This window comes from Cervus elaphus, chromosome 3, assembly GCF_910594005.1.
Source record: "Cervus elaphus chromosome 3, mCerEla1.1, whole genome shotgun sequence".
Taxonomy (NCBI): domain Eukaryota; kingdom Metazoa; phylum Chordata; class Mammalia; order Artiodactyla; family Cervidae; genus Cervus; species Cervus elaphus.
Window position 1 is genome coordinate 24,746,915 of NC_057817.1, and position 27,236 is coordinate 24,774,150.

Sequence of the window (27,236 nt, forward strand, 5' to 3'; positions counted from 1 at the left end):
AGCTGGGCAAAGAAAAGGGGCATGCAACAACCCCTAACAAGTGAAAACACTCTTTATGTCTCATTCTCTAGAAGTCGCTCTCTTCCTTTTAGGATCATTTGTTGTGTAATTGGTGGTTTTAAAGCAGCCCTCCTCCATCCATCCAGTGAAGTCAAGTCCTAAAGGAAATCAACCCTGAAATGTTCATTGGAGGGACTGACGCTGAAGCTGAAACTGCAGTACTTTGACCACTTAATGCGAAGAGCTGATTCTTTGGAAAAGACCCTGATGCTGGGAAAGACTAAAGGCAAACAGAGAAAGGCCAGCAGAGGTTGGATGGCATTATCGACTCAATGGACATGAATTTGAGCAAACTCACGGAGATAGCAAAGGACTGGAGTCCAGCGTGTTGTAGTCCATCCAGTCCCAGAGAGAGGACACGACTTAGCAACTGAACAGCAGCTACTCCATCCACCCAGACTGGGATCAAATCCTTAAGTTTGTCCCAAAGATGAAAGCTAAGAGAGTATATTACATATAGGTCCAATGGAAAAAGGTAATCTGAGACCTTTTCTCTATTCTCAGTGCCTAATATGCACACCCATAGTGATGCTTGGGGTCATCCCCTTTTCAGCCAATTAATCTGCTTAGGTCACAATAATATTTGGATGTAGATACGATCCAAATGGGGAATACGTTTTGTTGGTGAAAAAAGAGCTTCCCCTAATTATGATTCAGGAAAACAGATCAGTGTGGTTCATCTCTAATTTCATGACTATAAAAAATGATTTAAAAGACATCATCATACTGAAAGTAGATTTAGTACATTTATTTTGTATAAATATAGTACATAACATTATTTACACTAATATTTTATTTATAAAGGATCTATATCTCTATATGGACAATAAGATACAAACATTATTTTTAAAGTAAAAAGTGTTTCTATAAATCTATGTCATTCGAAAAAATAGTATTTCAAGATTGGTTCTTAACATGCTATGATGAACTCATATAAAAGAAAGTTGCCACCGTTCATCCTAACCACCCCCTCAAAAACAGGGGGGAGTTTGATATTGACTTTTTGAACATTTACTACTACTTTTATCTTAACAAAAAAATCCAACTAGAAAATTTCCATTAGAAAATAACATTAAAAATGGCAGAGGCTCCAGAATATTTGTGTTTTAGAGGCATTCAAAAAAGAGTGAGAGATCATTTGAATTAATTTAATTCACAACAATGTCCAGTGAATGCAAGGCACTCTGCCAGGTGCTGAGGAGGAATCTCAAACGAACAAGATACAGTTACTGTTCTCAAGGCTAGTATGTGATAAGCACCATAAGAAAGTCTGTTTAGGAGCCAAAGGCTACAGGAGCATAGAGGAAGGAGAGACTAGATCTAATCTGCAGGAATGGGGAGAGGCTAGGATCAACTGTTATAGAGAAGTCTTAGGTAAATAGGCAGAAAAATGGGGTGGGGGGAGGATGAGAAAAGAAAACGATGTGAACAGAGGAAGGTAGGGTCGGGGTTAGCTGCCATATATGATACCTGAGCAAAAGTGTTCATGCCAAACCACTCGGAAGCCAGTGAAGGTTGTAAAGAACAGGAATGAAACTAGATTAGTAATTATGCTTAACAAGATGGGTCTGGCAGTGTTTAAATGGGACCACACAAAGGCATTGGAATTAGAAGAAAAGTTATGCCCATCACTGGGAAGAGGTAACAAGGACTTGATCTAGGGTGGATGCAATAATAGAAGGACAAGATGGAAAAGGACATGAGGGCAGTTGTAGAGGGTCTTGTTGAGACTTGGAGGCAGATTCTGGAGCCAAGAATGGTGTTTCTCCGTTGTAGAAGAAAATATACAGATCTGAATGAAAAGAAATTGCATTTTAGACATGCAAAGCTTAAAATGCTTAAGATGTAGATGTCTAACAGGTACTTGCTAATATGGCCTTGCAGGATGGTGGGAAGAGTAGGTCTAAGATCTGAGTTATAATGTGGGCCCTCTGGGACTTTTGAGTTCAAAATGATAAGAATCCTGTCCTTACTTTCTTCAACAAATATTTTCTCTTGAAAGATGCAAGGTAGGTATTTTGTGAGAAACTGATGTACCAGGAATAGAATAGTATATTTTCAAGGAGTGTGAAGTATAGTAAGAGAAATAGAATTAACCTCTCTGGAAGTCCCCGTGATGACATCTGACTACAACAGATCTCAAATTTCAAAAACCGAGTGCAATGAAAGCACACTCGAAGACATAAATCAAGATATGCTGTGATGACATTTACATTTTAACTGAATTACTAAATAGTAGGCTTTCCCTATTTCTGGATATATTCTACCATCCAAATATAGAATACACCTTTGGCTAACAAAGCTATACTTCAAAGTTGCCCTCACTTAGTTGTTTCATTACAGCTTTATATTAAAGTTTGCTATGATGATCTCATTTTAAGAAATGCTACTACATACTCAAACAATCAAGCTTTTAGTTATTAAAAGGGAGATGTATCTTGGGAAAAGACAATAGCAGGATACTGGGTACATTAGGGAACAAGGGGAAAGAAGTTGGGAAGAGGTTCAGAAATGCCAAAGAGGTGAGTCCTCTATGTTTAAAGCTGCCACAGATAAAGGAGCAGCACTGCCTAGAGACACATACAAAGGCCAGCCTTCCCCCAGTTTGACCTGGCATCTCTTGTCTAGGTTTCTTAAGCATCCTTTTGGACCTAACTTTATAACTACTCTTCTTTCTCCTTATGAATAAAAGGAGACACTTGAAAAGGATTTGATGGAAGCACATGTATCAATGTAGAAAATACACTAAGTACTACTGGGATCTAAGTATTGTTTAAACTTCTCATTTATAGAGTGCATGCAACATCTTTTTTTCCCCCTAAACTTTTAGCTATCAAGAGTGGTTTTAAAAGTATCGACAGCTTTATAACAAAATATATATAATCAGGCTTCTCATTTGACATTGAATGAGCAAGGTTAAATAACTGATCAGCTTCAGTGAAGTTATGAAGGACTGATAAGGGAGAAAGGGAATGTAATACTGTTCTACATTTAAAACTTCTGGGTGGGGGGGGGAGCTGGTAATCCGATAGATTCCTCAAAAGGCACATCTTTTATATTTTTCAAAGCCCTCCATGGGGCTAAGCCAACACTAGCATAATCATACATGCGCTTCACATGTAATTAGAATTATTAGAAGTCTATGCACTGTTTCTTATATATTTAACTGATTCTTGATTCAGTCAACTGTTGGAAGATAGAATAGCCACTGGCTGATAATTTTCAGATTCTGATTAGACCAAACCTTGCAGTCAGAAGGCTGAAAGCTCAAGAGCAGGAGAGAGGAATCCCAGTAACTTGTTTTACAAAATGCTGGTCCTGTGAAACCAAGGGAAACACTTCATAAGGCATGACCTTAGTCTCGAAAAAGGACTCACTAAAACTGCAGGGATTTAACATGGAAGGCTTACTGATGCGACCTTGGTTAGAGTTAATGAGACGCAAAGAAATGTTAGTTTACCTACAGCTAACAGAAAGACTTGGAAGTTAGCATGTAAGGACTATATGTGAGGTTGCAAGAGGGTTTAAAATGATTCCACAGCAAGCAATAGCCAGATAACTACAGTAGTCAAACTCTAGATGTAGAGACCCTGGTGCTGCAACAAACATTCAAAGGGTTTCAGAAGGCACTCAGTAATTCTCTTGGCAATCAGAGGTAATACTGAATTAGGAAATTCTTTATATAACAGCAGAAGGGAAATTTCTTGTGCCTTTTATTCAAAGAAATTTCTTGCCTTTGAAGATACTTCATATTTAAGCTCAGTCAACAAATTTATATTATGAACATCAAGAATGACTTTAATCATAGTGTTAATTTCATTTTACTTCTCATCAATTTTATGTATAAAGCAGTTCATATGTTAAACAATATGTGAACCAAAATAGGAATATAAGTCCTTCCTAATGAGGTATGCTGACAGCTGATTAAAGAAAAATATAAAAAAATATACTTTAATTACCAGAGAGGACATAACACAAAGGGGTATTTAAAAATCTTTTTAAAATGATTACTATACAATTTCTAATACTGGCTTAGAATCTGTGCTTTTTGATATGGTAATTCCAGTTCATTTAAAAAAATCACAATATTATAGAAAATGTAACATTCTTTTTATATACAAATACTTCTCTACTACTTTGGGCTCAGAACACTTAGAAGAGCAAGGGACATTATATAATACTTGCCATATTTTGCTTTTTAAAGAAATAATATATTTATGTTTGTGTTGAAATGGTAGTTTTTTTTTTTTCTTTTCCAAAGATTAGACTTAATGTAAAGGCCACAGAGTTAATTATTTGTGTTACTCTGAAAATGGAAATATTCTTTTTCCTACTCACAATTGAGTTAAATGAAAATTCAGATTCTATCCCTTTGCTGTAATTCCTTGATGATATAACATTATCTCATGGCACAAGAGGTACGTTAACAGTAGAAATACTTTAGACAATTTACTGGAATTTTGTTTCAGTTACTGAGGTAGAAATTGGCCATGTGTTTTTTCCATTAAAAGATACAAAAATTCATCTAAATGTATGGATTCAAAGACATACATTTTTCTCATCAGCTGTTTAATCATAATTTCCAATCCAAAGACTGTATAGAAATTCACTCCTTGATGTGTTTTTTATTTACCATGACTTACCACTGGTGAGAATGTTACAAAGTAACACTGTAAAACACACTGAGAAAGCAGGATGGACTGTGTCACAAACAGCTAATACGGTTATTAAGATAAGTTTTCTGGTTTCTAAAGAAAAGGTACTTTAGCATACAGTGTGAGTCTCAGAAATAACTCTGACCATTAAGTAAACATTAAAATTTTAATAAATAACATACATGAAAAACAAACATTTTTTAAAAATTACCTTATACCTAATAAAATAATTTCTCTGATGAAGATTTTAGTTGGATTCGTCTTGGCATTGTTCGTTTATATAAAATGTTTGTACTCCATTTATTCTGATGAAATTCCACCCTTTTGGAATCACACGAGATGAAACCAACACAACTACAATATTGTCCCTTCTTGAAATGCTTCTATCCACCTGTAAGAGAAATTTGTTAGATTTGTAAAATGAAGTCATCCAACATATGGTAAGACAAATACTATAGACCACAGCTATTCCCTTGGATCCAATTACTCTAACAGTATATTTAAGATCTTTTCTATAGCAAACGAGAATTCTATATGTATGAAACTACCCTTTATCTGGTAACTTGGACCAAAATTTGGCCTGAAGAGTGCATCTCTTTTTTTAATGGTCAATTTAAAATGCAAATGGCATGTAAGTTATACCATAATAAATAAAAAGATTTTTTTAAAGTCTTCTTTAAAATTAACACATTTTAATATTCTACAATGTGAAAATATAGCAACCCATTTGATATTAATAAACTCAAAGAAATTTATCAATTAGCCTGTATTAATTCTAAATAACAAGTAAGCTGATTCTTTTCATCCAACTACATTCAACTCTCTTGAAGGGATTTCTATCTTGTCAACTACATAAGGAAAAGATACATATTCAAAAGTTCAACAGCTTGTTCATGAACACAAATGAAAATGATGAGAAATATATTATCTAAAGAATTGTAGGCAATTACTATTTTATCCAAATAACTGTTTTTTAAAGAAAAAATAGCCATGTCATAATTTTAAATTATTCTTCAGTACCCTTCGATTAACAGCTATATATGGTTGGAAATCCTAATACAGACTGAAAAAAAAGGCTTATAGAGTATTTGTAATATAGTATCTGATTATTATTGAGGCGGAATATGTTTAATTCTGATACATTAGTTGTAACTACCTTAATAAAAGACAAGCCTTACTTAAAGCATTCTTTTAGATTTGCCTGTACTTTGAGAGCCTAGTGAGAAAACATGAGGACCACTTAGTGAAAGTAAAAATACATATTTTGTGAGGCCAAAATAAAAATCTAGTGAAAGGGAGGTGAACTGAATTTTTTTGTTCACAGAGGACCTCAATTTCACAGAGATACTCTTCTCTATGTTAAGCAATCTCATGACATCTAAATAAATATTCTTGTTGGAATTTTGAAGAGACTATTTCAACCACTTCCATCTAAAATGATATACATTTCCTTCTACTCAGTCACTGGGAATAATACAGGAGACTCTTAATGTGTTTGACCTTCTCCCCAAAGATGTAAGTTAGCAAGCAGCTGTTTAAGCTCCTGCCGTTCCATGGCACGACTGACTCACAGGATTGCCAAAATCCCAGAATGTTTCAAGAGAAAATTCTTCACCTCATTGGAGGAGAGGTCAAATACCTCCGTGTCCCGTCCTTTCAGCAGAGCAGCTTCATGCTGCTTCCTCGGAGGTCATGTGTACACCAAATATTTTGGACAGAACTACCTATTTTCTTTTCCTCTCTGCTTCCTGAAAATATTCCAGATCCTCTTGCCTATCTTTAAAACAATTCTAAAGAGTTTGAATAATATGTTAAATCTTTCTAAATGGGATTTCTGATTTACATTCTTTGTTGATCCCATGCGTGGAAGTAGGTTATTTTTAAAATCAATCATTTAAAGTAACAATTTGAAATCTCATGTATGAAAAAAAAAGCCTAAATTACTTACTTCTGAGCTGAGTGAGCATCATCTGCTTTGAATACATAAAATAGCATGTTTTTGTGTAGTAACTGAAACACTCTAGACTCTGAATTCTCATCTTTGACTTGAGTGACTGTGAATCCTAGTAAAGGTTGACTCTCCAAAGCTGCCACGTCCTAAATTTACAAAGACACAAAGGAAGATGGACTTTTAAAATGATAAAAAATTCAGACCTGCAACTTTTTATCTGCAAAGCTCTAATTTAATTTCAAACAAACACACATATATGAAACAACGGTAATTCTAGCAACTAATTCACTTTTCATTTATTCAACAATATTTATTGGGCCACCCCCTCCCCACCCATCAGACACTGCAGTAGACAGTTTTCAATGTGTTCATATTCACTGATTTCACGTTATTTCCCTACAACCATGGGAAGTGAGTAATTACATTACTTTCATTTTATGGATGCAAAAAACAGAGGTCAGAAAGGTGACATACTCCAGTGTCACCAAACTTCTGCCTTTAGTGAGGTAGTCAGTAGTCACATGATATCCCCCAAACTTAACATCTTAACACTATGGAAAATTCCTAACATCTTTGAGTATCTTTAGGTACAAAACAAGGACACTGTTCATGTCAAAAACAACTATAATATCTCCCCCTCTCAAAGCAAAGCAAAAGCAAAAACGTAGACAAATAGACTAGGCAAACACTAATTATTTCTAGGTGGCACTATAAAACAAGACTCCAAATTATTCATGTTTCCATTTCAGATCTTACCTCACTTGCAGCATATGTATATAATACTTTATTTTTTATGACGAACCACAAGTGTTTCCAAGGTTTTTTATTGCCCTTTGATCTGTACAAGTAGCCACTCATAGAGGAATCTTCTGTGTTTGCTGATACCTAAATAAGCAAACCCCATACACAGTTTAATCATTTTTAGACAAAACCAAAATTTTAAATAACAAAATTGTTTTTGATCATTGATGCTAAAAGCAATAACCATAAAAATATCATGTTTAAGAATGAAACTAAAAAAAGAAAAAGAATGAAACTGTTTATATTTAAAATCTGCTACTGTACAGACTGAATATTGCCATTACCACGAGCATAAAATCCTTCCTTTTGGAAGCAATTCCAGAATTTTACCTGGTTTACCTGTGCTTGCATGTATAGGTTTCTTAGTGGGTTCCACTATGTTTTCTGAGTTCCCAGGAGATGAATAATAATTTCAAATGACAAAAAGGCCTTTTCAAAGCTGTGTTTTGGGGACAGTATATGTTGTTTATTGCTCTCATTTAGGGGTGTTAGGGAAAATTACTTAAACCTTTAACTTTGTTTCTGAGATAACTTTGGATTTCTACAAATTATATCAACAGATAAGTAAACAGGAAATTCTATTTTTGGAGGGAGGGGGTCATGCAGCTTGTAGAAATCTTAGTTCCCTGGAAAGGGATCAAACCCCTGCTCCCTGCGTTGGGAGCTCAGTGTTTTAATCACTGGACTGCCAGCAAAGTCCCAAGTGGAAAATTTATATCTAATGTTAAATTAGAATGTCTGTTAAGTGCAAGTAAATCTGTATACAGAAATAACATCCTATATAAGACTACCAAGTAATTAAAAAAAAGGAAAACTACAACACTTACATTCAAAGGAGGTTTCTCTTAAAATGCAGTTACATTGTGATGCTACTGATACTATGTACTTAGGTTAAGTGTTACTATCATTGTGCAAAATATTCTGTACATTGCTCTTTGAGAATATTTTACAATTAATTTAATAGCCATATAAGACTAATCACAATACTGAATAATCATAGTCCTCTATTATCTTTTTAAAAGAAAGTAAAAAAAATAAAAGAAAAATTAGTGTTAAACCAGCTTAATCACCTAATTGATTCACAAAACTTTCATTCTAATGATTTATTTAAAAAAATAAATGAAATTTCCAATTCAAGAGACACAGTCTGTCACTACTGAGGGTACTGAAGTTTCCAATGTATGCAATTCTAAAAGATGAATTTCTAAAAATGTACTGAACATCAATGGAATAAGAAAAAAGTTTCCAATTCCTTAAAAAGTTAAACATAGGATTATTATATGGTCAAGCAATTTCACTCCCAGTTATATAACCAAGACAAATGGAAACATAAGTCCACATGGAAATCTGTATACCAATGTTTTACATCAGCATTATTCACAATAGCCAAAAGGTGGAAACCTGTGTCCATCAACAGATAAATGGCCAAGTTGTGATATATATCTTTAAAAAGGAGTACTATTCAGACACAAAAAAGAAAGTGCTGATACATGCTGTAACTTGGCTGAACCTCAGAAACACTGCGCTAAGTGAAAGAAGCCAAACATTCAGGATCATATGTCGCATGACTCCTTTTACATGACAGATCCTGAACAAACAAATCCATAGAGCAGATTCCTGGTTGCCAGGGGGAGGGGGTGGGGGACGGTTATTTAACACACACAGGGTGTTCTTACGAGGTGATGAAAAAGTTTTGAAACTGGAGCAATACGGCAGTCACACATCACTGAGAAAACACCAAATACCACTGAATTGTATATCTTTAAACAGTTAACTACATGTTATGTGGATTTCACCCCTGTTGAAAACAAAAGACAAAAAAACACAGGTTTCCAAGGAGACTACTATGACTTGTATAGAGCTTAATTGGCAAAACTAATTTCCCCTGTGTGGTCACAGAGGAGCAAAGCAATGGTTTTCAAACTTCAGTAGACATACACCTGAATCACTGAGAATGCTTGGGCCCAAGAATCTGCATTTCAAGTAAGTTCCATGGTGGTTCTGCTGCCACTCTGGAGGACACTCTGAGAACCAGCGGAGTCAGGGGAGAAAGCAGAGGTTTGAAAGTGGAAGGCCCGTTTGCGTGGTTGGGTAGAAAGACGTACAAAAGAGGACTGCAGTAAGGTTGAGTCTAGTCTATAGACCGTAGTTTTTGTAGCCAAAAACTCTGCTGAGTTCTGACTAAAGAGGGGAGCACGTGTCAGAATTATATTTATAAACAGTGACATCAACATGGAGAAGCGAAAAATTACAAGGAACTGAAAATTACTTCAGTTGGTTAAAAACTTCAAAGTAGACTTAGATTCAGGAACTTCATGACAGAAGAAAAAGAGCTGAGAGTTATTCACTTAGCTGGCTTATCCAGTTCCACATGGAACTTGGCAAGTGGAACTGTAAATCTTATTCTTACTATTTCACGAGCCTGGCTATAAATCACTTCCTAGAGTTTCAATAGCCATGAGGAAATGTGCTCAACTTTACATAAGGAACATGATCTTGGTCAAATTTTTAGAGTTCCTTTCTTCCACTTTTCATGATGGAACACCTCCACAGCAAATAAGCAAGAGAACAAAATTTAAAACGCTACTTTCCGGGGCACAAAACCAATTAATAAACTAACCAAAATAGGAGTGACTAGAAAGTCAGGACTATTTGATCTCTTGACATTGGCCGATTAACACTTGACTTTGAGGAACTGGGACAGGATATCAGTGATGCCTATGGATATGCTCCAGGGGCAGGTCAAGCTTTGTAGGTTATTAAAACTTAAAATTTTTTCTGTTAAGTTGAAGGAAGAACAACCTACTATCAGTAAACAACCTATTATATCAGTTGTATATAACCTACTAATGCCTAAAAAAAATAAGCCATGCAGATGAGTAAATGCTAACAAAATGCCCCCAATAGTTTATAGACTTTTTCCCTCTGATAAGGGGTCTCCTCAAAGTAATTTTAAAAATTAACACGAGTCCAAGTTATCTTTACTTTCTATCACTGCTATAAAATGCTTTCCAAACCTTTCAACAGTCATTTCCTAAATGACTCAGGTCATAAGGGAGATAAGGGAGGCCTCAGCCACATTCATCTTCAGTATTAAAATACATGTCTATGGTGGGAAATGACATCTTCCTTTATGAGAGAAAAACTAAAGTACTATCTGGGTATGAATAATTCAGCCTCTATCAAGTTGCAAGTTTAATGGAAACACTTACTTCTTTAAGAGCAGCTGGGATTTTTTTCTGTTTCCTCCCTGATGGAATACTATGTAAGACTGATGATAAGGCGCTGGAAGGAGATTTGTGATTTCCAGGGGATCCAAACTTAGGAGAGTGCTGGTGATCTAAAACAAACCAGGTACACTTATGGAACCAACGTAAACATTCTGCAATTCAATTTAACCCAAGTCAATAAACACTGTTGCACAAAATATCCATGGAAGGATACTTAAGAAACTTGTGTCACTGAGGCCCCTGGGAAAGGAAGCCAAACGGGTGGAAGTTGAGTGGGAGGAAGACTTCAACTGCAAACCATATGAAAGAATTGGCCCTTTATGCCTTTAGAATTCTGAAACATGTTCATATACTACCAACTTAAAAAACTAAATTGAAAAAACTTCTCTCCTGACTTAAAAACAAAAAACTAACATCATTTAGTATCTAAATACATGACCAAATACCATTACAATGAATAAAATTTTCAAAAAGAGACTATAAGGCAAGAGGAGGCAGTAATTAATTTTGACTGCAGAGGTTCAAAGAAAGCTGGGAAAAGAATGAGAGTTTTGAGTTGGCATCAAGGTATAAGAAGGAGTCTGGCAAGCAAAAAAGAGGAGGAAGAACACTTCAAGAAGAAAAGTCAGCATAAGCAAAAGCACAGAGATATGAAATTAGATCATCTATTTGGAGGTGAAGATGGGAAAAAGAGGACTGGTTCTAAGGACTGTCTTTTAGGCAGTGGGAATCAAAAGCCTTCTGGGCTGGGAAGTAGACTCAATTTAGAAAACTAAATCTGACAGTAGGAAAGGGGAAGGATTCGCAAGAGAAAAACCTGTTAGGAAATTAGGACAGTAGTCCAGATGAAAGATAATGAAGGCCTTGTTAGGGTGGTGATGAAGAAGTCAAGAGCATGACAGATGTTTTCAAAGATAAATCTGACAAGATTTATTGACCAAATGGGTGACAAAAAGAGTATTCAACAATGGATTTTGAATGTTTGAGCTGATATTAGATACTCAGAGAACAAAGGCAGGAACATAAGGCTGGCAGAAGATCAGGTGAATGTTTCTTTTTGGAAAATGTGTACAGAAAATAACAGACAATTCCTCTATTAATGTTTGGATTTTGAAATAGCATGTCATCCAGTTTTATTCACTTAGACATTCTCGTCTGCTAATAAAAAGCTATTCTTCATCGCCAAGTTTCAAAGCAAACTTTTAACTTCTTAAAAGTTTAGATCCTCTAAGTTTCAGGAATTTTAACTAAGGATCTTTTCTCAAAATGTAGACCTGAGCTGCATTCATCTTAACTGGAGGAATGGATACTTGCGGGCAGATATAGCTCATTTTGTAGCTGGTAAAAAGCTACACATTTAGATGTAGAATAAAACCTCACACATCAGTCCAAGTGATTAGAATAAGGCTAACAAAGGGCCACTTGGTATGTTTTCATAGAGAACTACTTGACTGATTGATAAAAATGATTTGTAATACACATAGATGTGAAACTAGAAACTTGAAAATTACTTAGAAGCTAAAGTTACCTTGTAACTGTTCTAAGCATTTCATCCTGTGATTATACTTCTACAACTAGAATCCTTAGCAAAACCCTTTTCAGAATAAAAATAAGTTTTAATCCAACCTTTCCTGGAATCATCATAAAATAGGAGTGAAGAAAGTTTAACTACCCAGTGCTATGTGACATCTAGAGGGGTGGGAAATGGGAGGGAGGCTCTAGAGGGAGGGGACATATGTATACCTACGGCTGATTCATGTTGATGTGTGGCAGTAACTGACACAATACTGTAAAGTAATTATCCTCCAATTAAAAATAAAAAAAATTTTTAAAAAAGAAAGAAAAAACTTAACTAAGTTAAGAAAGCAAGATACTTAATATTTTGAGATAAGTATCACCAATTATATTGCTAATGGGCCCTATGACGATTCTTCTAGAAGGTTTTTTGCAAGCATCTGGGGCATAAAGGAATTTTCAGTTAAATCTGTACTTATACATTACCTAATTTCTGCAGTTCTTGGAAACAGTGTTCACATACTCTTGCTGGTTGATTTTTCAGGTAATCTAAGCCATACTTATTTGATGAACAAGCTTGGCATACAATCTGCAAACACATTGGAATTATTTCATTTCATTTAGAATAAATAACCTTTGTATCTAAACCATCAGTTACAGTTTATAGCCCAGTCTGCTTTTCAAAACCTGTTCATAGTCATTGAGTCTCAATAACAACTCAGCAGAGGTATGTAGGGAACTCACACACAATAGCACATTTAAGAGGCCACAGATTATCACTGATTGCTTATGACAGATAATAACATACTAATGGAGTTAACAGGTGCAAAATGTTCAGAACGCTGCCTGGTGGGTAGTAAGTCCTATATTAGCTGTACCATCATCACTGTCATTGCCATCATCACTGCTGCAACCATGAATACCTCTGTTGTACCTCTTCCTAGTGTCTGGCCTGTATTAAATGCTCTCTAAATAACATCCCTTAAATCTTTACAGTCACTCTCTGATTTCATTGTTACTATGCACATTTTACTGATAATGTTATGAAAACTTAGAAACATCACAAACGGTAACTTCAATACTGAAAGTTTCCTCCTGTTAAGAATGTAGTATTGGGACAAATGTAGTTTCAATAATTACCTATAAATGTGAGCATCTATTTAATTGTCAATTTGTTATTTTTTTTTTTTTTTAAATGAACATGTTCTATTACTGACATCCTAAAGTAATCTTGGGGTAGAAGGAGTAAGTTCCCTAACAAGATTGCCTCATGCTAAATGTTTAGGGGGGGATACCAATCATGAGGCAGTATCTCTCCCCTCCCTACCCCACAATGGTTTACAAGGGGAAATACACTTCTTCACCATGTACAGCATGGAGCTATTGAAAATCACAAGGGAAGGGTTGTGATTCTTTCCAACCTTTCCGCAGGCCCGGCAGTGATGTCGTCTCCAGGTCAGAGTAAATTCACTGGTGCAGATCATGCACATGGTGGCCCTGGTATCAGGAATCCAGATGGGCGCCTTAGATCCAAGAGGACTAACCTCGTCTTTATTTTCTGAGTCAGCCTGTAGAAGAGTGACTTCTGATTATTTCTAGGCACACTGCCTGCTACAGCTCAAACCTTTTTATTTCGCACTGGCAGCTCACAATGCTGATGGTATCATTAAGGATGTGGATGACACAGGAACAATCGTACTTTTCATCTTCTCAGGATGTTAAGATTAGCTACATTCCAACAATCCTCTAGTGCAAAACCGTATTACCATTGCTGGTGGTAGTGCAATGAGAGCTGATTAGTTCCTTCCTCAAACTACACTGCTGTGTTTTCTACAGTGAGGTTTTATAACCAGAAAAAATATGAATGCGCTATATGCTATCCTAGACTTGTAGGGAGACATTAATAGAATAAACATTTAGGCTCTGAAATTATGCACATACCCAATCCTTCTGTGAAGCATATGCTGCTTTTCTAATCCCCTGGGAAAAGTTTCTTTAAGGTGAAAATGGTTTGGAATGCACTTAAAAAACACATGAAGGAAAAGACAATACCTCATCAAGACTCCGACTAGGACAGAATGTGATTCTTTTCTTGGCATACTCTTCTATTGACCTGGAAATGGCTTCGAGCCATTCATCCCTTTCTGGGGCAGAACTGTTGGGGGCAAAAGAGGTTCTATCAGCCAGATGTCAGCTCTTATTCTTTGCCTTGTTCTTACTTTTTTTTCCGTCTGCCATGGCAACAGATTCCACCACCCTCCAACAATGTGAGTCACAGGCAACAACTTGGAGGTTTCTGGGCACAAATAACCAATGGGCATATAAAGAACACATGGCATTTTAGCAAACACAACACTTTTCTTCTTTCCAAAGATACCACTTTCTAAAACTGAATGGCTTTTGAAGTCTCCTAAATTTGGAGGTATTTTTGTTCAATTTAAGGGCTATTCATGCAATTAATAATTATGATTACTTATATAACTAAGGAGCTTCCTGAGATATAATCCTAGATTTTAAAAATATTCCAAGGAATCAAGTTTCAAATCCAAATTTACAACACAATACCAAATATTTTTAGGTTACTCTAGAAAGGGCACTAGAGTAAAGGAAGCATATTTTTGGTGTCATTAACAGAAGCTGAAGGCGTGGTTAATAAGGGAGAGAGCCTTCAGTGGTTGTTAGGGCTCCTCTACCAATTCAGTCCATCACATTTTCTGTTCTTACCCTCAGTTCATCAGGAAGTGTGTGACTCAGATATAGATAAAAAATGGGCCAAACAGGGGGATAGCCTGCTCAGAAAAATGCATTCTTGTTCTACGTTTTTGCAAAGAGGGCCTCTAAAAAACTTCTATGGTAACTCAGAATCATCACTGGTATCAGAGCATTTGTTTTGCAAACTCAGGAGGGGAGACACATTTTAGGTGTGTGTGTGTGCATGTGTATATCTTTGTAGAGAGAAAGAGAATTTAATAGTAAATGTAAAATTTTATCATAATAAAAATCCATTATAATAATGGGAATGTTACTGTGTAAGAAAATGTGCATTTTCTTATTTTTAAGAGAAGCATACTCAAGTATGCAGGAGTAAAATGACCTGATATTTGCCATTTGTTTTAAAGTACTTTTAAAAAAAAGGAAAATCTGTGGTAGAACCCTGGTAATTTTTTGAGTCTTAGTGACCAAATATGCAGGTTCGTTGTAGTCCTCATTCTAAGTATGTAACTTTCAAGTAATTACTTTAAAAGGAAAAATTCCATCATAAGAAATTATACAATTAGGCATATTTTGATGAATCCAGGGCACATCAAGGAGATGCTTTAACCTACCCCACCATAATCATTCTCAGAAATGAACCTTCCAACTAAATGGCTTCAATACCATTTAGAAAATGCATTCATACAGATATTAAAAGGAAGGCACCCAATTTACAAATAAAAATTTAAAACTAGTATATTTTTCAAAGTTTCATTATATATCAAAACCAAAATAAAACAGAAATAGCCCCTATCTCTCTAAACCAAACAAAACCCACCTCAGTTACCTTTACTATTCCACCATCACTGTCCCAACTAGCTGCCGCTAATTTAACATTTACCACATATCTGCGAACTGTGCTGAATGCTCTCTGTGCAAATGCCATCACACCTCATATCCTCTGAGGAATATCTCTTTCCCCCAATCCCAATTTCACACACCATCTCCATCTATAGAAAAGCAATGTGAAGATCTGAACCGTTAGATAATTTGCTTTAGATAATATGATGCTCAGGATGCTCAAGTGCTCAGTCATGTCTGACTCTCTGTGACCCCACGGACTGGAGCCCACCAGGCTCCTCTGTCCATAGGATTCTCCAGACAAAAATACTGGAATGGGTTGCCATTTCCTTCCCGACGGATCTTCCCGACCCAGGGATCAAACCCATATGTCTTGCATCGGCAGGCAGATTCTATACCACTGCATCACTTGCAATGCCTTAGATAACAGGCTGCTTTATTAAATGGTGACTTGGTATCAGACCCAAGTGTGGCTAAGGATGGAACCCTTCACCACCAGGTCATCTCTAGCCTGTGTTTCTGTTCTCTGAAGAGTTATGCTATGAGAATAGGGCCCAGATTCTGGGTAAACATTCATAAAATATTACTGTCTCCCCTGCCTTCTCTCCTTCCCCAATTTTTCACTGGAAAAGGTAACAAAGCAGAGAGGCAGATGGCTAATTTGAGGATTGCTGCCTGATTTTTCCGGAGCCCTGGGAGCATGTGGAATGTGATTCGACTGCAAATCATGTCACATATGCTGTTCTTTCATTTAATTATTCCTGGCTTTTTCTTGTGTGGGCTTCTGCCAAAACAATGTTTATCAGCTCTTGATAAAACACATCTCAGAGACCACACACATTTGCCTGGAGCATCAAGTGTAGACATTTTAGCCCTGCTTTTGTGACATGGTTAAAAGAAGAATCAGCATCTTCCTCCTATGAAAACACAGTTAAGCCAAGTATTCTTTTCTTTATGGAATGTGAACATTACCAGAAAGCAAATTTGCATCAAACAAGCACCTTTTCTCCACTGATTGGAAAGAATTTCTAAGGGAAAGAGTTCTCCAATAGAAGGGATTTCTGGTATGCTAGACCTGACGCACTATGACCTTCTTGTGTTACTGTGGGATGCTACCCTGGGGTCCAAAGGCCCCATCACTTCAGTTCACATGAATAACATTTACTGGGAGCCTTCTATGGGCCAGGTATGATGCTGTGAACTTGGCACAAAAGTACACTTCACGTCCAAGTGCTGACACCCAACTGAAGTGAGACCCTAGAACAAGTAATTACCATATAATACAGGAAGGGTAAAGTAGATAAGTAACGCAGAAATAGTAAACTACCTCATGTGGGTAGCAGCGAAGGCTTTGCAGAGGTGACGACTGATGTGCGACCGAAGAATTACAGGATTTAACAGGGAACTCTGTGGTCTCCCTGTGCACCCTCAGTCCATCTGCTACCTCTGGTCATCATCTCTAAACGGATGACTCCCCGGGACATGCCTCTAGTCCAGTCTCTCTCTGACATCCAGCTCCTGGCATCATAAACCACCTCCGTGCTGACCGAGGATTTACAGGCGCCTCACGTTCACTCTGCACCTGTGTGCCTGTGCGACCCCACGGACTGTAGCCCACCAGGCTCCTCTGTCCATGGCATTTTCCAGGCAAGAATACAGGAGTGGGCTGCCATTTCCTCCTCCAGGGGATCTTCCACACTCACATCTGAACCTAAATTCCTGCTTTCTCCCCAAAGCTCGCAGTTACCTACCACAGCAACCTGATACACTGTCCAGGCTAGACTCAACCTTACTGCCGCTCTCATTTCCTCTGTCCCATTACTCATCTCCTTCAGTTCCCTCTCAAACTATTCTCCACAGAGTAACTAGATATTCTTTTTAAAATGCCAATATGATCACATCATTCCTTTGTATAAACCTTTCAGTGGTTTCCTGTGGCTCTTAGGCTAAAGACCAAAATCCACAAGACGGTTCTGCATAATTCTTCTCCCTGTCCCTTCAGGTTTATCTCGGGTCACTCTCCCTCTCATTTGTTATGTTCAAGATACAGGGGCTTTTCAGTTCTCTGAACACGCCATGCCGCCTTCCACCTCAGGATCTTCGTACACACAACTCCTACTGGCCAATAGGCTCCTCCTTTTCTCTTTGCCGAGCTATCCAACTCCTACTTACCCTTCATAACTCAACAGACACAGGACTTGTGGGAGGCTATCCCTAACTGCCCTTTCTCCATCAAATCTAACTGCAGGCTGGACCTCAGTCTAACCATAGTCCAGACCTCACCATCGACAGCCTCCTACCTGGGCTTCCAGCTTCTACTCTAGTCTCTGGTGGTCTGACTTCTACAGAGCAGACAGTGTGCTTTTTTAAAAATGAAAAATGAGGCCACACCAATTCTTGGCTTAAAACCTTTGGATAGTTTCCCATCACACTTAAAAATTCAATGATCTTACTAGATCAGTTTAGGAGCCAGATCTGAAAACACACAACATCTAGGCAACCAAAGAAAGACTGACCGTCATTTTCTGAATTATTTATTTTTTAATAAACAGAATATTTGTTTATCAAAGCACATTTTAGTTAGAAAACTTAAGTGCAATTGAAAACCTAACGTCCCTATTAGCATTTCCTCTTTGGATCTTTGAAAATAAATTTCTTGATTTTAAGAACCAAGCTGAAGTATTTGCCAGGAACCTGATATACAGGGACTTGATGTTCTTTGCATTTTTTGTACTAATTCAAGAAAGAAAGAAAAGAAAGGGGAAAAATCGCACAGTTTCAGGTGGTCAAACTTTTTTTCACTTTCTTTTAAAAAAAAAAAAAATTTGGCTGCACTGCTCGGCTCATGGGAACTTAGTTCCCCGACGGGGTACTGAACCTGGGCCTTGGGCAATGAAAACGTGGAGTCCTAACCTCTGAGCCAGCAGGCAAGTCCCCTACTTTCACATTTTAAATACTGATCTGGAGGATGCTTCAAGTCCTCCCTCCCTTGACAGAGCTCTGCTTGCTCTAGCCAGGAGCTGGGAAGCACGTGACAAACCCGGAATACAAGAATTTGTCTTCTCCTGTCATCCTGAGATTTAGTATCAGACAGCAGTGGCCTTTCTATTTCAGAAGAGTGACATGACCCAGGGAGCTGCTCCCGTGGTCTGATTTGGGAAGTCAGCACATTTGGTCTGAGGCCTTGACATCCATGGACATAGGCAATATTAGAACAGTTAAAAATATGAATTTTAGTGTCAGATCCAAATTTCAGCTCCACTGGCTCTGCTACTTAATAGCTGGTTGGCTTTTTTCACCATAAAATGGGTAACTCACCTAAAAAATTTATTGTGAAGATTTAATGAATTAATATACAGAAAGTACTCAGGATAGTCCCGAGCACAAAGTAAGCACCATGTAAGGGTTTGTTGCTATTTTGATTACATCAAAGGTGAAGTCTGACAGCCAGCCAGACTTGTTATCCAGATCTGGCAGTAGAGTAAGCTGGGGCTGTTGGTGTCTCTCCCTTCACCAGTCAAATCCCGCCACACATCCACTCCTGGCACTTAGCCAAACCTGAATAATGTACCTGTATGCGTCATACAGTTTCAGGTTTCCTCAGCACTTGATTTACATTATGGTCATATATTTTGCTGTACACATAAATCACTGTAGGTTTCTATTGGAGGCAATGTGGCATTATAATAACAACAGATTTAAAACCAAAAAAAGTTCTATTCATATCCTGACTTTGCCAGCAATGCAGCCTTAAGAAAACAACTCATTTTTTTCTGTACTTGGTCTTCCTCACTTTTATGACACCTACCTCAACAGATTTGTTATGACCTTGGACTGTTATACGAAAACTTCCTTGTAAAACATAAGCGCTAGATGTTTTTATTTTATTTATTTATTTATTTTTGTGCTAGATGTTTTTAAAACATTACATATCACTGTAGCAGGATTTGAAATATCCACTTCAAAAACAATGATTGGCAAAGCACTTCTTAGCATTATTACTGCACGCAGAGGAACATGTTAATATTTGTGCTCCTAGCATACTACTACATCAGCTCTCAGACATTCTCCCTACATGGTAAATCAAGAGTAAACTGCATGGGGGACTCCCCTGATGGTCCAGTGGCTAAGACTCCTCATTCCCAATGCTGAGGAGCAGGGATCTCCTTCCTCTGGTAAGGAACTAGATCCCACATGTCGCAATTAAGACCTGGCGCAGTCAAATAAATTACTAAAAATAAATTTAAAAAAGAAAAAGTAATCTGCATGGTATTAGGAGAGAAAAGAAGAGCGAAAAATAAATCTAGTTGTTAACCTAAATGTGAAAAATGTTGCAGGTATCTGAGCCTGTAATACTGGCAAATGTTTATACGTAATTGTAAAATGTACCTGGCTGAGAGGATGAAGGAACGTTCTACACTTTCGATCTTAAGTTCATTCTGATACGCTTCTTGGGTGGGTTTTCTGACCTGGAAGAAAGCAAAACGAACTGAGCAGACACATCCTATGGAAAACCTCATCTCTGATGTGCAGTTAAAACTGTCCAATGCCCTTGCTGCTGACACCCACCCCCAACCTTCATATCCAGGTTGATCTACATTACTCTTCCTCATCTGCTCTCTGCTCCAGATGAATTTAAACACCCACATACTCAAAGGCCCAACTTTCCCACCTTCAGGCCTTTGCTCACACTATTCCCTCTACCAAGAATGCCTTTCCCCACATCTCAGTGTGGCCAGATGTGACCTACTCTGTTAAGATTCTTGGCTCTTCCTCCAAAAAGACTTCCTCAAGTCTCCCCTCTTTTCTTACTGTCAACTATCCCTCCGCCACGTCCCATCAAAAGCTATACCGTCTTTATTTTCTGAGCTCCCACAAACTTGGTGCCTTTTAGTGATTAGTTATTACCATCTACTTTATAGGTGTTGACATGCAGTGTATTTGCTTCCCCACTAGTTGCTAAACTCATGGGGGTTTAGAGCAAAGGTGGAGACAAAAGAATCCTGCTTCAATTCATGTTTGTATTTTTCACTAAGTCATTAACATGTTTTGTTTATAGCAGTTCTCAGGAAATATCTTGTAACTAAATTAATATATGAGGGAAAAAATGAATAAGTGAACACATGAACAGGAACACATGGAGACAGAAGAGAGAAGGATTATGAGAAGATGATCATTGTAGGGATTTTTCTCTAAATACATCTGGGTTAAAAAAGTTATATATATCTTCTAACAGATGCACAGACCTTCATTCCAGCCAGTGACAGCATGTTGTTCAGTTTGTACATCCCAGACTGCACTGGTGTTGTATACAACAGGGCATCATTAAACTGAAAGTAGAAACATTTCATAGGACAAAGTAAAGCAAGAAATTTTAGCTACAAAGATATTCGTAAGACACAGGAAAAAAGGAACAACATTACCTCTTTGCTTCAAACTCTCTCAATAAAATACTTAGATTCTGCTTATAAAATAAGAACCACCTAAAATGTTCTATTAGAATATTACTAGAAGGCAACTTCTGGAAAATGCACTTTCTTTCCGAGTTCTATAAGAAATTTGACATTTTCTGAATTCTAAAGCCCACTAAGGAAATATAATCTGCCAAAACAAAACACTGACAGAATCAATTTTTCCAAATCAGAAATGAAATAAACTAGATTCAAAAAGGAAGTAAATTTCTAGTTATGCACCATACAAGACTTTGTTTCCTATACTTGACATGCAAATAAGCACTCCAGACAGTCAAAGATCCCACTAAAACTGCTATTTGAACGTGCCAAGCTTATCTGGCCTGAACAAAGGTCTCCTTTCACTAAGCAATTACCCCTGCCTTGGGCTCAACAGCAACACACATGGCCACTCACCAGGAAAAACATTCGGGGCTGCATGACTTTCCGAGACAGCTTCATCAGAATTCCTTCTTTGAGAAAAACCTGATTCATCCAAACGAACACCCATTTAGTACCATCACAACTACAATATATGTATACATGTAATTTCCTTTTCAACCTTCTTTACCCAGATTTTTTGTGTGGAGGCTGGGTGGCATAGTTTCCTTGCAGCTTTTTACAGCCATGGTTTCTTTTAAAACCCTTAAAGTCATTTAGGAATTGGATAAGCCAGCAGAATTCTATAAAGCCAATATTGACCCCAGGGGTACCATGTGGTCTAAAATGTAATTGACTGAGTGTGTACTTCATCCCTAGGCTGAGCCAAATCCTGACAACTGCACTTTGTAAATTTCCTGAATTCATTCCCTTGGCCACTTTTGTTCTCCAGGAAGAGCATCAAAACACCAATAATTTCCCCCCTCCTCTCAAAATTCACTCTTACATTAACGATTTGAAATGAAATTGCCTTTAAAGCTGTGTGAGGTCAGCTAGTATTACACAATAAAATGAGCCTATTTAATGAGATACTCTGTGGGGTCCATTGCCATTCTCCTAATTGAATTGGACTTCCTGTTACTGTGACTTAAATCATGCATGTTTTGAAAGGATAGAATGAATGCAGTTAATCCAGATTGGGTCACTGAAGACTAACAATAACAAAAAACCCATTTTCATAACTCAAATGAAAATAGCTACAAATGGTGACTAAATCCATTGTATTAAGCTTGTAAAAGGCAATCTAAAACACTTACCCGTCCAGGCTGAACTATTTCATGGTGTCCATTTAAGCTGTACTGAATTTGCATAAGTTTCTGGAAGTTGTCCTACAGAAAGAGAATGAAGAGCATATGAAGGCATCAGCTCCCAGGTACAACAGTACAACAGCCACTGAAATGAAGATACTTACTCCTTGCTTCATGGTGTCATTGGCGTGGTTGGCTACCTCTATAACAACAGCAAGGGCATCTAAAATATGTAGGAACAGAAGGGGCATTTGATCACTATCATTACCAATGAAATGCAACACTGAGCATCTCCAGGTAATAAGACGACTAGTGGAAGAGCTCAGTTAACTGTGAGTGGGCAGAAATATACATGGTGAAGTTCCATGAGAGCAAAACCAAGGAAAAACAGGCAAGAACAGTACTTATGAAAAGAAATGAGCCAAAGACAGACTCTGAAGACACATTACAGGGAATTCCCTGGCAGTCCAATGGTTAGGACTTCCATTACACGGAGTATGGGTTCAACCTCTGATTAGGGAGCCAAGATCCCATAACCATGCAGCATGGCCAAAAACAAAAAAAGACACTTTCTAGACCATGCATATCAATAGTTAGGAAGTCAGGATTGTTTTGCGCTGAGATTTGTGCTGAGTCTACAAGGATATGAATAGGATTTAACTGGAAGCTGAGGACCATTCCAGGATAAACTGCCTTGACAGACAAGGATCCTGGGATAGGAAACCAGAATTATGAGAACCTTCGATTTAAGAAGGTCAGGGCTTAGCTGTCTTCTCTTAGTCTGATCCCAAGAGGGAAAAAAGCCACATGGAAGCACTCTGTATCTTAGGAAATTACACACATTATTTTGTGAGTTGGGTTACTGAGCCTCACCTGTGTTTTATTCTTTTTATTAACATCTTGCCTTTATCAATGTTTCTGAACGTCTCAGTCTTAACCGTCTTCATTATACATGTAAAGGAAAAAGTGTCCCTTGTCTCCTTCTGGGCCATGGCTGTTCTCAATACAAGACAGCAGTACTCCCCGAGGGAAGGCCTGGGTATGTGTAAGGTAGCTTTTGTTGGTCACAAAGATGGGGCGGTCCACTGGCCTTCAGTGGGAAGGAGCCAGGGACGTTAAATATCCAGCAATGCTAATTAGCAAATCCACACAAAGAGTCATCCCGTATGACAGCACCACTTCCACAGAGAAAAACTGGTAGAGTGGTAAAGAGGGAAGCATACTCCCCTGAGCCTGCTGTGGCAGTGACAGTAATTACCAATGAAAGGAATATTTTTTAAAAAAAGACCAATTTCTGGAAAGGGTTTGAGGTTTCTTTGGTCCAGCTACTATACCTACTGGGATTCCCTGATGGCTCAGATGGTAAGAACATGCCAGTAATGCAGGAGGATCCAGGTTTGATCCACGGATTGGAAAGATCCCCTGGAGAAGGGAATGGCTACCCACTCCAGCATTCTTGCCTGGAGAATTCCATGGACAGAGGAAGCTGCTGGGCTACAGTCCACGGGGTCACAAAGAGTTGGACATGACTGAGGGACTAACTATACCTTCCAAGGGATACTCTTTCTGGTATCAACCCCGGAGGTTTCTGTAGCCTTTAAATATACTATTGGACTTTCCTGGCAGTACAGTGAATAAGAATCCACCTGCTAACGCAGGGAACATGGGCTCGAGCCCTGACCTGGGAAGATTCCACACGCCGCAAAGCAGTAAGCCTGTGGGCCCCCACTCCTGAGCCCATATACTGCAGGTACCGGAGCCTGAGCACCTACAGCCTGCGCCCTGCAACAGGAGAAGCCGCCGCAATGAGCAGCCTGCTCACCGCAACAAACAATAGCTCTGCTCACCGCAACTAGAGGAAGCCCACTCCTCACAGCAACGAAGACCCAGTGCAACCAAAAATAAATTTGTCGGCATCACCTTTATTAAAGGAAAGCAGTATCTTCTTATAGAGACTCCAACCACATAGCAGAATTTACTGCAGTTGGCACTCCTCATGGCAGATATCAAGAGGTGAGCCTGGACACATTCCCTGCTTTCTGACCTGCCTGAACTCCTAATGGACAGGGACAACGCTTTAAGATTTAATGAATGGATGGAGTACTAAAGCTGCTGCTACTTGGTCACCTGGCCTCCAGGCTCTGACTTCTCCCACCCATTCTGCAATCCTACTTTTCCCATGTCATCCCTTTACAAGGCCCTGTGTGACTCTGTTCCTTTAACGCTTCTGCTCACCTTCCAAAGCTATATTATCAACAGTCTCATTTTCCCTCACCCTTGGGCAATCTCATCACTGTACTGCATTGCCTCTGACCATACAGTACATGTTTCACTGCTTATTCTAAGCCACGTCTTCACTGAAGTGTGTAATTTCCTTTAAACAAGCTCCTTAATCTCTGCCCTGCATCTGTTTTACTGGCAAAATGGAGCTAACAATGGACTTTCTTTGAAGGCAGAAGCCCTGGGACAGATGTTTTCTTGAGGCCTGATCTGTTCAAATCTATCTAAAATATTTATCTTCCTGATGTCCACTCTTCCTCTCGTCCACCATCTCCAGTCAATTCATCTCTGGTTCCACTTTCCTCTAAGCAGAACTTTGCCTCTTGAATCCTCACACTTTGTTCCCTCTTTCAAATGATTCTATACAGCTCAGCGCATTCTTACTTTAAAGCTATCCGCTTTGTTCTTTACCTGAAGGGTATCACAGACTTCCTTCTTCAACTAAATTAGTTCACCAAAGACAAGAGGCATGTTCTAGCCCCACTCCAATCTTTTCCTTTAAAAAAGCACCCTTTAAAGCATAAAACTTGTGAATAGAAGATGTTAGAGAAAAAGAAATAAAATGATTCATAGAATGAATAAGAATCTCTACAAAATGGGTTAAAGACCTTTCAGCTTTGTAATCTGATAATGCAAAGGAGGATGCACAAGAACGTGATCAAAATTCATAAGATGAATGGAGTGGAGATGGATTTGTCTAGGGTGTTTCTGTAGATTAGAACCAGAAATATACCTATGACATTTAAAAGACGTAGTTTGGGAGTAAATAGAAAAAAACACTACTATTCCAAATGGAATTAAATCCTTGTGTGTGTGTGTGAAAGAGGGAGAGAGATAGACATACCTGCATGCACACGTGTGCATGCACACACACACACACACAGAGTGGATTATCTCACGAATATCAATGAATCCCTTGTATTGAACTGGATTATTTCCCTTAAGTACTCCTGCAGTAAGGGGTGGAAGGATGGCAAAGCTAATGCCCATCTTTAAACAGTCCCAGAATAATTGATTATTTTAGACCTTACCTCTAATTTGTATAGTTTGGTCACTTCATGGACTCATGATTTTAAAGCCTGAAAGGACGTTGCAGATTTACTGGTTCAATCTCTGCTTTCCAAAGTGGTGTACATTTAGTGAAGGTGAACGCACCCTGGCACAGACAGACTGAGCCCAGAAGGACAAAGCTTCCTGACCACACGCTGTGCTGGGACCACCCTTTCAGGATGCTGGCTCCCATGGCTGCCTGACCATGGGCATCTTTGGTCCCTGTAATTTCACCTGCATCCAGGCCACTACCACTTTATCTAGTTCTATCTTCATCTGCCCAAAATAAGGTTTAAAAAGGCTTCTTATGAATAAAACACAGTTTTGTATATGGGTTTTGTTACATTTTTACTTTCTAGGTCCAAATGAATGTAACATTAAAAAGTTCTAATACATGAGACCACAGAAATCATTTACCTTGAGTGTCTTTGTAATCTTCAGAGTCTTCTAAGAGATTTTTCAAATAATCTAGAAAAAAAATATATATATATATAGTATTTAGTACAATAAAGCACTAAGGAAAAAAAGATCAGTCAGCCTTATTAGTCAGACCAATTAAGTCAGCTTTATTGGTTAATATACACATTCATTCTGGTTGTGCTAACTTTCTAAAAATGAAAGAATAAAGCCCTGGGGTCAATTTGAAATCAGGACACAGAATCAGAGCTAAGCAAGAGCCTAGAGGTTGCACTGGTGATTTTAGAGATGAGTAATCGGGCTACTGAGGACACGTCTCACCCAAGTAATCCCACCTCTTTGTGGCAGAGCCAGGATCAGAACCCAGGTCTGCCGATGACCAGCTCAACACTTTTACTCCAACACACAGGAAATACCTTAATCCCAAGATCAGATGTACGTCTAGTTCCAAAATTCAAGCATTAATATATTGAAAGCCTAAGGGACTCAGATTCATCAATCTTAAGAGTCTAATAATGGCCAGAATACATACCAAAAAAATGCAATATGTGTGTCTAGACCAGTGGTTCTCAAATGGGGGTGACTTTGCCCCCCCGCAAGACATTTGAAAATGACTGAAGATATTTCTGATTATCACAACTGGGTGAAAGGGGACACCGCTGGCATTGAGGGGTTAGAGGCCAGAGATGCCGCTAAACATCTTCCAAAAGCACAGGATCGTCCTAATGTCAACATGAGGACATTGTCAACAGGGCTGCAGTGAAGAAACCCTGGTCTGGATGAAGGTGGTCTGTAAACGAGCGACATGGTACACAGCAGCTCTTGCAACACAAAATAAATTAAGGCAATAGGCTATATTTAATAAGTCTTTAACACCAAGGAATATTGCTGGATTTCAAAGTGACACTTCCTTCCCTGTTGAGAAATGCTGGATAACTTAACCATCAAATTAAAACAGATCCCATTTCCTATAATTTCAAGACCCCACTACATGGTCCCTGTTGACGGTTCTGGTTTTCTTTCTTGCTACTGCCTTACACCAGCCTTTGGTTCTTATTAAAGTTTGATTCTGCACAATTTCTTAA

General features: G+C 38.2%; 2 protein-coding genes across 3 annotated transcripts in view; both read right to left on the bottom strand.

Moving 5' to 3' along the window:
- Positions 1-5,041, bottom strand: part of NR2C1 (nuclear receptor subfamily 2 group C member 1) — a 46,592-nt gene extending 41,551 nt beyond the window's left edge. The window contains exon 1 of the mRNA XM_043881537.1: positions 4,927-5,041. The gene's annotated coding sequence lies outside the window, so the exon portion shown is untranslated. The remainder of the gene's footprint in view (positions 1-4,926) is intronic.
- FGD6 (FYVE, RhoGEF and PH domain containing 6) overlaps positions 794-27,236 on the bottom strand; it is a 114,441-nt gene continuing 87,998 nt past the window's right edge. For both annotated transcript variants that reach the window (XM_043881518.1, XM_043881508.1), the window contains exons 9-21: positions 26,152-26,202; positions 22,569-22,627; positions 22,414-22,485; positions 21,635-21,703; positions 21,014-21,097; positions 20,157-20,236; positions 14,265-14,367; positions 13,634-13,780; positions 12,699-12,801; positions 10,680-10,807; positions 7,423-7,551; positions 6,664-6,812; positions 794-5,106 (exon numbers count right to left, since the gene is read on the bottom strand). In XM_043881518.1, the coding sequence (XP_043737453.1) occupies positions 5,070-5,106; positions 6,664-6,812; positions 7,423-7,551; positions 10,680-10,807; positions 12,699-12,801; positions 13,634-13,780; positions 14,265-14,367; positions 20,157-20,236; positions 21,014-21,097; positions 21,635-21,703; positions 22,414-22,485; positions 22,569-22,627; positions 26,152-26,202 (1,211 nt within the window). In that variant the 3' untranslated portion in view covers positions 794-5,069. The remainder of the gene's footprint in view (positions 5,107-6,663; positions 6,813-7,422; positions 7,552-10,679; positions 10,808-12,698; positions 12,802-13,633; positions 13,781-14,264; positions 14,368-20,156; positions 20,237-21,013; positions 21,098-21,634; positions 21,704-22,413; positions 22,486-22,568; positions 22,628-26,151; positions 26,203-27,236) is intronic.